The sequence below is a fragment of the Schistocerca piceifrons genome, chromosome 1 (genome assembly GCF_021461385.2).
Source record: "Schistocerca piceifrons isolate TAMUIC-IGC-003096 chromosome 1, iqSchPice1.1, whole genome shotgun sequence".
In the NCBI taxonomy this organism is placed as follows: Eukaryota; Metazoa; Arthropoda; class Insecta; order Orthoptera; family Acrididae; genus Schistocerca; species Schistocerca piceifrons.
In genome coordinates this window covers 298,218,008-298,233,735 of record NC_060138.1, presented here as the reverse complement: position 1 = coordinate 298,233,735, position 15,728 = coordinate 298,218,008, and the positions used below count along the sequence as shown (strand labels likewise).

The 15,728-nt window shown below is 36.4% G+C and overlaps 1 protein-coding gene across 1 annotated transcript in view; it reads right to left on the bottom strand.

The window, feature by feature from the left end:
- Window positions 1-15,728, bottom strand: part of LOC124783695 (dolichyl-diphosphooligosaccharide--protein glycosyltransferase subunit STT3B) — an 85,459-nt gene that overhangs the window by 17,765 nt on the left and 51,966 nt on the right. Inside the window, exon 9 of the mRNA XM_047254041.1 lies at window positions 12,180-12,367. Within this exon, the coding sequence (XP_047109997.1) occupies window positions 12,180-12,367 (188 nt within the window). The remainder of the gene's footprint in view (window positions 1-12,179; window positions 12,368-15,728) is intronic.

Genomic DNA, 15,728 nt, shown 5'->3' with positions numbered 1-15,728 from the left:
ACTTTGTTCCTTTGAAGAAAATGTTGCCAGATATATAACAAATGACTTTATCTCCAGAAGTATTGAACTAGTGATCATGAAACTTTACCAGGATTTACACAAAATTTTATCAAAATCCATGATGGTCATGTGGGCACCTCTAGACCATTTGGGATGGAATGACTGTATAGTTAAATTACATAACACGTTATGGCCAAGAAATATGAGTGAGAATTCAACAGATGCGTACATCTAGTGGCAGCAAGTTGAATTACGAAAAAACAAATATTATCCATGTAAGCCAAGAGGAGTAAAACTTAGTTTGGAAGCCAACAAGGATGTGTGAAGCATTTACCTCAATTGACTTCTAACTACACTGCTGCTTCACAAGGTGTTGTAGTGACATGCCGACTATTTTCAAAAGAATTTCATGCCTCTTTAGCTTACTGAGCAACAAATGAACACAAAAGGTAAACAAAGAATTTTTTATTGCTTAATTTTAAAAGAAGTACTTAAATGCATGCTAAGTAGTTTGAAATGAACATGATGAATGATTCTTTCGATAAACATAAACTGTACTTTGATGGTAAATAATAATGATCTTTTTAAGTGGACATGCAAATTAAACTTTATTTAATACATACAATAATTTGCAACTGAACCTAAAATTATTGTTTATTTCCAGACAGTGACAATGATAAAACACAGGTACCTAATGAGGAGATAGTGAGTGAATCAAGAAGTAAACAAAGACTACTGGATTTTGGCTTAGCTCGTCCTATGGTTTTAGATGACGGTAAGAACTAATAGTCAAAAGTACTAAACTAGTTATTATGAGCTAATGTAATAGAGACTGTTAATGCAACAAGAGTAAACTATGTTTTTTGTTTTATTGCAGTTTCTTTGCGAACTGACAAAGAGATGGTCAATGAGACTGCTTCAGATGGTGTTTAATTCTTCAGAATCAAAACTACATCACCATTCCAGCCCAAGATTCTCCAGGAAAAAGTTCAGAAGATAACACTTGTGGAAGTGAACAAGTGCATCTGTATACAGAGCTTTGGGAAGGAATATACTGACAGGAAAGGAAAGTTTCATGCAGGTAAGCCACTAAAAAATTAGCCTCATAAATGTAAATCCAAGTAACTTTAAAAGTATCTCTAATAAAGTGGCAAAAGATTTCTGATGATTATTGGAAATTGGGCAACCGCGACTTACAAAATTCTTTTACATATTAGCCACACTGTAAGATCCAAAGAGAATTAAAAAAAGAAGACAAGGTAAAGATAGAAAAAAAAGTGGTGAATGAGTTTGGAGCAAATTTTTTCGCTTAACTTTGGATGAGTCTAACAAGAAGATTAGCAATGTTGTATCGAAAAAAGTAGCAAACTAAAACTTGTGTTTCACACAGATCAGAGAGGGAAGAAAAAGTCAGCCAACAAATCCCACAGGGAAGAACTGATTTAGTAAAAGAACACATCAATTGTTTCGCTAAGTATAAGAGTCACTGTACCAGAGCAAAGCATCCAACCGTAAAATTTCTTTCTTCAAATATTAGGCAACTTATTGGTCGGCATAAAGAATTTTGTACAACAAGAAATGACGATACTGGTTAAGCTCTATGTACAAGAGGTTTGGGTAGCATGGCTTCTGCATAATACAGATCTTATGGGCTTCACGAAGAGTCAGTCCCTTGTCCCTAACTGTCCTACGTCACATCTACAGGTATGCCACAAGGCAAATGTTGGAGATGCTGTATTCGATTTTGTCCTAAATCACTTGATAAAATGTGACCAAGTGCCATTTCCCACATTTCATCCTTTTAGGATTTTATAGTGGAGGAAGAGCATTACAATGTGACTACCAAGCAGATTACTCACTCATGAAGATGATCTGCTTCTAACCTGTCTTCATTCTAAGAGCTGACTTTTTTTATTTAATTTTTGATCTTTGTTAATCGAACATGTCACCATTTTTGGCAGTAACCAACTGATGCATAATAATTGCAGAAATGGCAGCCTTCGTTGCTACCCAAATAGGCTTTATTTATACATAATAAGTTATGTATTTCATCTTTTATGCATGTATTCTCAAGTAATTGAAGTTTATACACTATCTGTAAAGAAGCAGTAATAGTAGAATCAGTCAATCAGGAGAGCTCATTGATTTCGAATATAGACTACTCATTAGGTATCATCTGAGTAGCAAATCCATCAGGTACATTTTATCACTTCTAAAGCTGCCAAATTTGGCTGATAGTGATATGGCTGTGGAGTGGAATCAGACAACAGGTGCTTATGGACGGGGACTGTTGAGCATTGTGGAGGGTGGTTGTCTACTAGCAGTCCAGCTACCACAATCACTGTGTCTAGGGAGTTAAGAAGAATGGAGAATAATGGTCAAGCAGCTCCTCATAAGTCACATATTGTTGTAGTCAATAGTGAGCAACACTTGAAGTGGTATAAAGAGCGATGCCACAGAACAGTGGGTGATTGGAAATGAGTGATTTGGAGTGATGAATCAGGAATGGTTTGGTAAATACCTGGAGAGCATTGTGTAATGCCAACAGTGAAGTACAGACGAGAAAATGTTAAATGTGGAAGAATATGAACACATTTTACAGCAATGTACACTGTGTACAGTAGTGGAAAAATCTAAAGATGATGTTTATTTGTATCAGCATGATAATATAACTTGTCACAAAGTACCAACTGTGAGGCAACGGTTTTTGGAGAATATTTCTGAAATGGTCTGGCTTGCCCAGAGCCTCAAATGAATCCAATGGTACATCTTTGGGATGAGTTAGAATGTTAACTTCGGTCCAGAGCCCAACATCACTACCTCCTCCTTTAGTTTCAACTGTCGAGAAAGAATGCCCTGCCATTCCTCCACAAACGTTCAGACACCTCACTGAAAATGTCTCTAGCAGATTTCATGTCATCCCAAAGGAGCTGGGTGGACACATTCCACATTAATGTCCCCTAACAGGTGTCCTGATACTTTTGATCAGATCCCCTGTTAGGAAAAAAGGTGTGGATGTGGCACATCATTTCACCCATGGCACATGCTCTGTGAAGTTACAATAAGTCATTTTCCAAGGATTTGCACTGGATAGCATCCCAAAGTAGAAATAAGTTTTTGGCTTCTATAGAAGTACAGTAAAACCACAAATTAATGAACCCACTTTTAATGAATATTTCTATCAGTCCTGGTGAAACTTCGTAAGAACAATGCTGTTCTCACCACTTTTAATGAATCTCATTTTAAGAAAAGGAGAATATACATGAAACAGTTTGCAAATTCAAATCCTGTTTTTACATAATTTGGAACATGTCCAGGTCTGTTTCTGATTTCTTTCAATCTCTCACAGGTCATACTTTTGTGTCATGTAATGCAGAAAATGGTAATTGATTCTTGCAGTTGACATGTACCTAGATTGTAGCTTTTTAGTCAATAACGCAACCTCCTTTGTAGCGAAACTGGAAACTGCCCTGAACAAAATAGAAATTGAAATTCTGCCCTGCTTCTATGTGACTTACATTCCACAATCTGACTTCAGTCGCAGAGTCTATTAAGTGCGACAAGTACTATTTACTGAAATCTCAAAGTTATCAGTTTTAATTTTTTAGAGTGATGACCAGCAAGCACAGAAAGCTTCATCATCTTCAGTTTTCCACTATGTTCCCACATCCTCTGTACCTCTATTTCCTGAGATCCATTCCTTCCTTTTTAATGCTGCTGAATAGTCTACCGTCCATCACAGCAGGATCTGAAATCTCTTCCTCCTTCATCTCCCCTTCCCTTCCACATACCACTCTAAGACTGTTTTTAAAGACTTTCCTTATAAGGACACCCCATACAAAACATGTTATACGTCTTTTTTATCAAGTCTTTGTCCATACTGCTGCAGAAAATTTTACTTTTCTCATACGATGCCTTTTTCACCACTGATGTTCTATTTTTAATTTCAGTGCTGATTTTCCAGTTGATTTCTAGCCTGCTTCCAAGATATTTAAAGCTTTGAACATTTTCTAATACTTCTCCAGTCAGCATTATTTTTACTCTTTTGTTTCCTCAAGTGCCCTTACTTTTGTTTTCTTTGTGTGGATCTTCATTCCATAAATCTTTCCTTTAACTTCAATTATATCCTGCAATTCCTTTTCATCTGTTACTAGAGGAATCACTTCACTTGCAAATCTGAATCATCATATTATTCTTCCTTCAATTTTTACCTCCTTGTTATCTAATGAGCTGTGGTCAACCATATTTTCTAAGTGTAGATGGAAAAGGTTAGGAGACAGACAGCAGCCCTGTCTTACTTCCTTCCCTCCTTCTATCCAGTTGTAATGAGTTAACCAGTCATTTGATTTTCCAGTCCACACTCCTTTCTCTCAATATAGTCGCAAGCTGATACCAAGCCACATTATCAAATGCCTTTTCCAGGCCTTTTCAATAAACTTCTCCCAGAATTCACAAGAGTCTCAATACATCTCTTGTACCTGAATTCTGTCTAAAACTAAATTGCTCTTCAGTCAGATTCACTTCAATAACCTTCTCCAATTTTTTATTAATGATTCTTAATGTAGCTTTAGCTGCATGTGAAATGAGTCTAATCGTCCTCAGCACACTGTATTTCTTGGTTCCTTGTTTCTTTCGTACTGGAATCATTACCTTTGTCAGAAATTCACCTGGTATTCAACATTACCATATTTTGTTATATAACTTCGCTATTTCTTAATTCTTCTTGGTTCAAACATTTAAGTATTGCTGCTGGTATCATATCTCTACCTACTGCTCTCCTATTTCTCATTGCAGCTATTGCACTCTTTAATTCTTCTATTATTGTCGTTGGTCCTTTCCCATCAGCATTCATAGTGTTCAAGGGTTTAAATTCCAGAATTGTCGGTTGTGTTCTGTGGCATATAGCTCGTTCATCTTTACTGATAATTTCCATAGTAGCATTTCCTGGTTTGTTTTGATTCCATATTTTTAGTCATTAGGGTGAAGTGGGGTAAGTGTAACCATGGGGTTAGTGTAACCACGGCTTATGGTGCCTTAAAGAAGCTGTATTTTTACCTCTGACCCATCACACATATTAATTTACTCCTTTCTTTGTTATATTTCACCATAAGTTGTCAAATCTGACATAAATTGGTAGTTAATTTTTGGACTTGAATTGACGTCTACATTTTCACTCTGCAAGTGAGTGACATGCTCAGAATTTGGTGGTCTGTCATTTTTGCAGTTTTAAAGATAACTGCACAATTTTTTGGTTACAAACTAACTTTTGCATGACAATTTCAAATATTAGATTCATTTTTCTCTACTGATAAAGCTCTTGGTATGCCAGGCATGGTTACACTTACCCCAACTTTCTCCCATGTGGGGCAAGTGTAACCAACAGGCTGGGGAAAGTGTAACCAGGGGGGGTTACACTTGCCCCAAACAATCTTACCAGAACAGATTTATTTATTTAAGCCGTAACTTTGTTTTTGCTATCACACAAGATCAACTAAACTGGCCTTCCTGTACATATGGATACCAGAATACTTGATGTGCTGGATTTGTAGACCACTGAGTTTGTGTGAGATATATTTTATTTTTTATTTAAGTCTACTATATTTTTAAACCACGTTTCCTTTTATAAAATATGACAAAGTCCAACAGTGTAGTCTCACTGGTAAAACAAAGAAGAAAAGGATTACACCAGGAGCTGAAGTTATCACTTTTCAAGATGCCATCTATAAAGAAAAAGATTTTAAAGGAAACAAGAATAATAAGGAGAAAGCAAAACGGAAAAGCATTATCGACATAAAAAAGGGCTTGGTAATGAAACGTAAATCTTCCAAACAAAGTGCTGTTACTTTATTCGAAATGGCATCTCAGAATGTTGTGGAAAAAAATCCCTGATTGCTCATGTGGGTAACAAGAAAAAAAGTGGAAGTTGAATCAACAAGTGAAGAAAGTGAAACTGAAGGAGGCCTATCTTTAATAAGTAGTGTTGAAGGAAATGGGACCATAATAACACTGGACAATATCAGGAAAGAAATGATAAACTGTGAAGAAGAAAAAGAGGCAAACTTTTTTGAAGCCAAAGATAAAATTACAGTTGGAAACTATGTTCTGGTAGCTTTTGCAACAAAATGTAAGAAAGTTCATTTTATTGGCCAAGTTACAAAAATTAGTGATTTAGGAGATCCAGAAGTGATTTTCCTCAGATGCAAAATTAAGACAAAGCATGGCACCACATTCTACTGGCCTGATAGAAGAGATGAGACGGAAGTTCCATCCTCTGATGTCATTTCAGTGCTGCCTGAGCCTACTTTGAGTCGCAGGGGAGACCTGACATTTGGTGTTACATTTCGTTCATACAACATTCAGTGACTAAATAATAGTTAGGGCCTAAGTGTGAATATAATAAGTTGAATTAGGGCAGTTTAGCGTTAAACACAAATTACCAACAACTTTAGTTCAATTACCATGAAAAATAATAGAAAGTGAACTTATAAAGTGAATTTTTCTTTTCTCTTGATGCTAGATATTTTATTATTTTTGTTAAATTGCCTACTAAAGAAAAAAATATTACTTTTGTAGAATTTAAACTAATAAATTACTGGCCTAAAACAAAAATAAATCATCTATGAAGCATTCTGTTTCAGTGTTTTATGGTTTAGGCTAACACTTATTTTTTAGTTTAGCTAACATTTTCTGTGTATTTCATAATATACAAAGAGGCGTGTGCAAAAACGTTCATATCATGAGTAAAATTTAAGATATTTTAATAATTTAAAAATCCTCAAATTCAGTAAAAATTGGGTAATCAGGTCACTTACCCCAAGTCTCTTTTACAATGCTCTGTATGGGTACAACAATGCGGGGTTACACTTGCCCCGAACCATGGGGCAAGTGTAACCTCACAACACAAAATTTTGAAAACAATTAATTGACCATATAATTTCTGTTTTCAAAAACAAAATGTAGATTGTTTAAAAGTCAATAAGTCAAACTTTAAGCATGAGAAATTTCAAAATCATATCTTCAATAACAAGTTGGCAATTTGGTGTCAAAGTTGAACTATGTCAAAACATGGTTACACTTACCCCACTTTACCCTAGTCTGTTTTTCTCTAGCCTGCTCTGTTTCTCTACACAGTTCATTATATAGCTTTTGGTACAATTTCTTGCTTCTTCTTCATTCTTGTTTTTGAATTTTCTTATCTCCTTCATCTTAAAAATTGTTTTCCGTGTAAATCATGGCTCTTCTGTCATTTTCCTATTTACATATCCTATACATTCCTGCCCCCTTTTATGATTTCTTCTTTCAATGTATTCCAATACTTGTTGACACTATCAGATGGTCCTTTGTCTTGTAATGTATTTGTAAGTTCAATTGATAGCATTTCCGTAGTTCTTTCTTTCCTGGATCTAATCTTCTCTAATCACCACTTCTTCACTAAGGCAACCTTCTTCAGTTTTTTCATTTGCATTTCTATACCTGCCATAAGCAAATTATGGCCAGTATTAATATCTGCACCTAGTAATGTGCACTTCTTCTTTACTCAGTTTCTGTACTTTTCTTCCGCCAGTATAAAAATCAGTTTGATTTCTATTCTTATCTGCTGGTGATTGCCAAGTGTAGATCACCCTCCCATAATTTTTTAACCATGTATTTGCCACTATCAGTTGTCTTTCCCAGCAGAAGTCAATAAGTCACTCACCTATGTCATTCCTCCTTCCAAGAGCATGACTGCCTACTATGGTTTCCTCCTCTTCTCCCACAATGGTTATTCCAATCATCCATTATTATTTTGCAGCATCTTTCATTATCATCCATTATTTTCTCTGTTATGCAATATGTTTCCTCTACGAGCTGGTCATCATATTCTGAAGTTGGCATATACACCTGGTTGATCAATATATCTGTTTGTACTACTTCAAAGGAGGTGCAATATGAAAAAAAAAAAATGGTACTTGAAATGTTAAGGACTCTGTTACAAGCACAAAAACTAGAAAACCTTGGAATCGGGAAATAATGATATGAAACTGTTAGGATTTGTTGAAGGGCATGGAGAATTGTAGTTAAATGTATAGAAAGCTTACAATTCAGCAAAAGCTGACAATTACCCACGATATCTAATCATAACAAAACTTTCTAATATGGAGTAGAAATAGGATTTACTACAGTCTACATTGTCAATATACTCAAAAATAAGGAATCATTGTTAAATGCCAGACCTAACAATTCCTCTGGACCCAAAAGGAAGAAGATTCATTATCTATACAGTCTGTACATCTGAAGATGTGGAAAATATTATTTTAAAGTGATTTCAAGATATGAGAAGCAGCAGCATTCTCGTAAGCAGAAACATACTCAAGAGAAAGCTCACAAAATCTCTCTGAAGAGCTTCGCAAACTGAGTACGTCAATAACTTTTTGGTCCACCTCTGGATGCAAGCAGTTATTTGGCTCAGTATGACTGATAAAGAGTCACAGTAAGTCCTTCTGAGAGATACTGTCCAAACTCTATCCAACTGGTGTGTTAGCTCATTAGAATCCCAAACTTATTGGATGGCCCTACCCATAATGCTCCAAACATTCTCAACTGAAGAGAGATCCGGTGACCTTTCTGGACAAGGATGGGTTTAGCAAGCATGAAGTCAAGCAGTAGCAGCTCTTGCCATGTGTGGACAGACATCTTGCTGTAATGTGAACTCAGGATGGCTGGCCATGAAGGGCAACAAAACAGGTTGTAACATATCCCTGATGTATGGCTGTGGTGTAAAGGTGCCATGAATGACAACCAAAGTGGTTCTGCTATGAAAAGAAATGGCACCCCAGACTATCACTCCTGGTTGTTGGGTCCTATTGTGGGTGACAGTCATGTTGGTATACCACCACCATCCGGGTTGTCTCCAGACATGTCTTCGCTGGTCATCGGGGGCAGACCCTCATCAACTGGAGTATAATTGTCTTCAGTGATGAGTCCACCTTCGAACTGAACCCCAATGTGTGAACTGATTATGATGAAGAATTTCTTTTCCTCTTTAAATATAGATGAATCAATTCAAACTACAATCAACCAAGTGGAGAACCAACTTATTTCACTACAATATGCTGTAAGGGCAAACTAAACAACTCTTCTTGACTTGTTCTTAAAAGAAAAAAGAAGAGGAGTGAGTGAGTGAGTGAGTGAGTGAGAGAGAGAGAGAGAGAGAGAGAGAGAGAGGGAAGAGTGGAAACGTTCTGTGAAAAGTGTAATTTGTAATTAAATAGCATCTACATCACATTCTGAGTCACTCCTTCCACTTACTCTGGTAAAACACGTTCCATACAAATTTGTTAAAAAAGATTTCTACTGTTCAGTCTCCAACTCTATGGCTTAATAGTTACCATGTAAAATATTGGTCCCAGAAATAGTCATGGTTCTGCAGAATTTGGTAAACTTACTGAATATATGATCCCGCAAGAAACTTCACGAATTACATACCATATATGGACTGTACAGGAAGTATATAAGATCAATTTATTTTATACTTTTTTTGAGTTAAGCAATAATAATTTAAATGTGGCCACAAGATGTGTATGAAGAACCTATTTGCATACACAAGCATTATTTTATGCTTCCTCTTAGAGCCTCTAGTCATTACAGTAACTGCAATGTGGGACACAGTACAAAATATGGCCGTTGTGTTCGCTTCACAGTGATCAAATGAAATGAAATGATCATATGGCATTGTTGGCCGGGAGGCCCCATGCGAGGAAGTTCGGCCGCCGTATTGCAAGTCCTTTTCAGTTGACGTCACTTCGGCGACTTGCGAGTCAATGATGATGAAGAACACACAACACCCAGTCATCACGAGGTAGAGAAAATCCCTGACCCCGCTGGGAATCGAACCCGGGATCCCGTGCGCAAGAAGCGAGAATGCTACCACAAGACCACGAGCCGCGGACTACAGTGATCAAAGATTTGCAGCAACAGCAATAGCAATGCAATTTATGGTCCAAATTAGAAGATATGCAAACATAAATCACATGGAAAAGTTTAAAAAGCTTCCAGCAAAGATTTTATCGATGTTACATAAATTTGATAAATGTTACATAAATTTGATAATGTTACATAAATTTGATAAATGTTACATAAATTTGATAAATGTTACATAAATTTGATAAATGAAACATAAATCTGAGTATGTGGTTACAATGACAGTAGCTACATTTTTGCTACAACTGTTTTTGTTAAGCAATCCACCATTGGAATTAACAAAAAATGGCCCTGTGTACCATACGCAAGTCTAGGTACCCCATGAAAATGATCATAGGTTTCAGATATAAACTGAAAATAAAAATTCAGTTATAATAACAAGAGACACCTGAGACCCACAGAAAATATCCCGCAAGGATATTTCCACAATTTTTCAACAGGTGGAAGGAAATTTGAATTATGATCCAGCTCTTCAGGGGAATAATACTATAATCAAAAAAGGGGTAAAAGAAACCTTTCACTGCATCGTTAAGGCACTGATCAGTCAACTGCCACAAAAACAAGACTCTCTCTCTCTCTCTCTCTCTCTCTCTCTCTCTCTCTCTCTCTCTCTCCCTCACACACACACACACACACACACACAGGAATCGGTTACCTTATTCTGGCATTGTGACCCTGCTGGGAAGAGTAGTTGTATTGGGTGCAGCAGGTGAGCGTACTGAGGAAGAGGGGAGGCAGGAACAGACACTGACAGTTGGGAGGGGGAAACCGCAAGAGTACAGGACAAGAATGTGGCACCAGCAAGCTCACAATGGTGCCAACGGGGGAAATTACATGTGGCACATGAAGCGGAGGAATGAAACATGTAGATGTGGACTGTCCTTCCAACACATCCTTCTATTCCAAAATCTTCCTGGTCTCAATCCCTGCTAGCCCATCTCATACCTACCTCCACTCTTGAACATATGGCTACCACCAAACTCTATTAATCTCCACCCACGGTGTTCTCTCCACAGTCTTCCTCTGCCTCTGATTATCCCACACGCAGTCCAATCCCTCACTTTGAGAACCACACTAGACTTCTCTACCCTGTGCCATGCGGTATTATGAGCCCCATGTTCCAAACACATTTCCCTATTGCTTCTTTCTCCCAGCTATCACCCTCCATTCCTTCCACTCTTCCCTTCCTCTCACATCCAATGCAACCTCTCACCCAAATCAGGCTGCAGTTCTGGGACAATTGAGTCATCCAGTACAATGTAGCCATACATGTGTATGTATATCTTTATCAGTCAGTGAACACAGAGGAAAGATATTATCTTAAAGCTTAGCAACATTTTCAATTTTGTTTAAGTGCCTGTCATCCCTTCTACAAATCTTATCTTTAAACCTTCCATTATTTGTACAAGAGATGGTCTAAGATTTAATTATCCCCTCAAAAATATAAAGTTCCACAAATCTTTGATTGTACACAGGAAACACTGAAGTTCACTTGCTGCAGTACCATAGCCAGGACACAAAACTAAATGGTCTAACCCACTGATTAAGTGGGGATGGGCAGCACAGTCTTCTTTCTGGCTCCTCAGGTCATGTGCTATGTTACTGTGGCATCCAGATTTCACTGCGTACCCGGATTACATACATGTACCTCCAAACAATGACAGCCCCACAGTTCTACCCAGAACAGTTTGGCACCTTATAAATAATACCGTAAATCAATTAGATGTAGGACTTGCTTTCTGGATCAAAGTTTGATACTTTTGTTACAGACAAATCTTATAAGATGTTTCAAATTTATTCTTTAGTACCACTAGCAACACAAAAATATTTTCAAAAAAATCCATAAAATGGCTAGTGAAGGATATTTTACTATATCTGCATAAACTCTCAGCACAAGCCATTGTAAAGTGCATGATAGATGGCACCTCATATCAATGGTAGCCACTCTGTATTCCAGGAGTTAATTCTGCCTATTTAACAAACTGGCTATTGCACGCAGCTGCTACATAAAACTTTTGATAAACTACTCCATAATATAAATTTTTCACGAAAATCTTCCTGCCTTTCAGTATTAAACACATCACTTCATAATTTTGTTAAGCAAAAAACAACAAATAAAAATATGTACAGTCCAGCTAGAAGTTCTAGTTACATTAAAAAGATGAAAAACAAACATGAACCAAAATGAGTGTGCAGACTAAATCTAAATCTGAACTCACCCGTCGTGACCATAAGACGCCAATACAATACTGGGACTAGAATAGGCATTGCTAGTTACCCATGTGCAATGTACTGCAAACATCATTAGCAACATCAGAATTGCAACAATAATAATACTGCGTATGTTGACTCCGAGGCCATCAGATTCTCTTTGCTGTTCATGCTTCATCTTCCTTAATTTTCCTGCCTTCAAATACAATTCACTTTAGATATAGGTAACTATCATACTGCTACTCTATTAATTCTGACATACTAGCATACACAAGAAATTCCAAATTTCAAAAATTTCAAGAGATGTTTAATAAACAAATAACTGCTATTTGTTTCCAAGTATTTCACACAATAATCCAGCTAACAATGAATGGCACATATAGCGTTCCATTCCTTTTTACTGGGGTTTGGTATCCTGTGCCCAATCAGAAAATTGATACAGACCTGAATACAGTGTACACTTAAAAGGAGTTAGACACCCAAACCTGAGGGACAGTGTTGTCATTGTTATTATTATAATTATTATTATTTCTTTTCTTTCTCAGATGTTATGTCTGGTTAAAAATGGAAAGTGAAGCGGATCTTGATCAAGTGTGACTTTCTTTTAACTGTACGGTATATGTTACATTGCATTTAGGAACTTTCGGGTAATTGAACAAGTATCAATAATTACAGATTTCTGTAGTTGTATATATAAGTTTCGATGTAGCCAGTTGGATGTATTTTTCAATTTTTTCTCCTGTTTTCTTCTGTATATTTGTTGTATTGGGTATGGATATTTCGAATAGTCGTGTTAATTTCTCCTTTTTATTGGTGAGTATGATGTCAGGTTTGTTATGTGGTGTTGTTTTATCTGTTATAATGGTTCTGTTCCAGTATAATTTGTATTCATCATTCTCCAGTACATTTTGTGGTGCATACTTGTATGTGGGGACGTGTTGTTTTATTAGTTTATGTTGTATGGCAAGTTGTTGATGTATTGTTTTTGCTACATTGTCATGTCTTCTGGGATATTCTGTATTTGCTAGTATTGTAAATCCGCTTGTGATGTGATCTACTGTTTCTATTTATTGTTTACAAAGTCTGCATTTATCTGTTGTGGTATTGGGATCTTTAATAATATGCTTGCTGTAATATCTGGTGTTTATTGTTTGATCCTGTATTGCAATCATGAATCCTTCCGTCTCACTGTATATATTGCCTTTTCTTAGCCATGTGTTGGATGCGTCTTGATCGATGTGTGGCTGTGTTAGATGATATGGGTGCTTGCTTGGTTTTCTTTTCCCAATTTACTTTCTTCATATCTGTTGATGTTATGTGATCTAAAGGGTTGTAGAGGTGGTTATAAAATTGTAGTGGTGTAGCCGAAGTATTTATAAGAGTGATTGCTTTGTGTATTTTGCTAGTTTCTGCTCGTTCTATAAAGAATTTTCTTAAATTGTCTACCTGTCCATAATGTAGGTTTTTTTATGCCGATAAATCCCCTTCCTCCTTCCTTTCTGCTTAATGTGAATCTTTCTGTTGCTGAATGTATGTGATGTATTCTATATTTGTGGCATTGTGATCGTGTAAGTGTATTGAGTGCTTCTAGGTCTGTGTTACTCCATTTCACTACTCCAAATGTGTAGGTCAATACTGGTATAGCGTCAGTATTTATACCTTTTGTCTTGTTTCTTGCTGTCAGTTCTGTTTTCAGTATTTTTGTTAGTCTTTGTCTATATTTTTCTTTTAGTTCTTCTTTAATATTTGTATTATCTATTCCTATTTTTTGTCTGTATCCTAGATATTTATAGGCATCTGTTTTTTCCATCGCTTCTATGCAGTCGCTGTGGTTATCCAATATGTAATCTTCTTGTTTAGTGTGTTTTCCCTTGACTATGCCATTTTTCTTACATTTGTCTGTTCCAAAAGCCATATTTATATCATTGCTGAATACTTCTGTTATCTTTAGTAATTGGTTGAGTTGCTGATTTGTTACTGCCAGTAGTTTTAGATCATCCATGTATGGCAAATGTGTGATTTTGTGTTGGTATGTTCCAGTAATATTGTGTCCATAATTTGTATTATTTAGCATGTTGGATAGTGGATTCAGAGCAAGGCAGAACCAGAAAGGACTTAATGAGTCCCCTTGGTATTTTCCACGCTTAATCTGTATTGGCTGTGATGTGATAGTATTTGAATTTGTTTGGATATTAAGTGTGGTTTTCCAATTTTTCATTACTATGTTTAGGAACTGTATCAATTTAGGATCTACTTTGTATATTTCCAATATTTGTAGTAACCATGAGTGGGGTACACTATCAAAAACTTTTTTGTAATCAATGTATGCGTAGTGTAGTGACCTTTGTTTGGTTTTAGCTTGGTATGTCACCTCTGCATCTATTATCAGTTGCTCTTTACATCCTCGTGCTCCTTTGCAACAGCCTTTTTGTTCTTCATTTATAATTTTGTTCTCTGTTGTATGTGTCATTAATTTCTGTGTAATGACTGAAGTTAATATTTTGTATATTGTTGGTAGGCACGTTATGGGGCGATATTTAGCTGGGTTTGCTGTGTCTGCTTGATCTTTAGGTTTCAGATAAGTTATTCCATGTGTGAGTGTATCAGGGAATGTGCATGGGTCTGCAATGTAACTGTTAAATAATTTAGTTAGATGTGAATTTGTTGAGGTGAACTTCTTTAGCCAGAAATTTGCTATTTTATCTTTTCCAGGGGCTTTCCAATTGTGAGTAGAATTAATTGCTTGGGTGACTTCAAGTTGCAAAATTATCACTTCAGGCATTTGTGGTATCATCTTGTATGTGTCTGTTTCTGCTTGTATCCACCGTGCATGCCTGTTATGTTGTACCGGGTTTGACCATATGTTGCTCCAGAAGTGTTCCAGGTCTGTTATGTTTGGTGGATTGTCTATTTTAATATGTGTGTTATCTACTGTCTGGTAAAATTTCTTTTGATTTGTGTTGAATGTTTGGTTTTGTTTCCTTCTATTTTCACTTTTTTTGTATCTTGTAAGTTGTTTGGCCAATGCTTGTAATTTCGGCTTCTTTTCATCTAACTGCCCTATCGCTTCTTGTTGTGAGATTTTACCTAACCTTTTTCGTTTTTTGTCTGATATTTCATTTCTTATAAATTGTGTTAGCTGTCCGATGTCTTTTCTCAGTTTTTCTATTCTGATCTGTAGCCTGTGTTGCCATGCTGGTTTTGTGGGTTTCTTCTGTGTGTTGATTGGTTCTGATCTCTGCCTAGTGTGGATATTTAGTGCTCCTATATAAATCAGTAGTTGTAACTCTTCCATAGTTGTATTTTCATTTATTTTGTTATGCATGACTGTGTTGATAGTTGTTGTTGTTGTTGTTTCGACTTGTGGGTTATTTGGTGGTCTATGCAAGAATGGTCTAATGTCTGTATTTGTGTCTTTGTATTATATATATGTCAGCTGAAATTTTTCTTCTATATCTAACATGTGTGTCACTTCGTGTTCTATTTGTGCTTGTTCTGGTGGCTGTCTTAAGATTTCGTTTTCCTCTGATTGTTTAACTGATGCGTGTTGTTCTTTG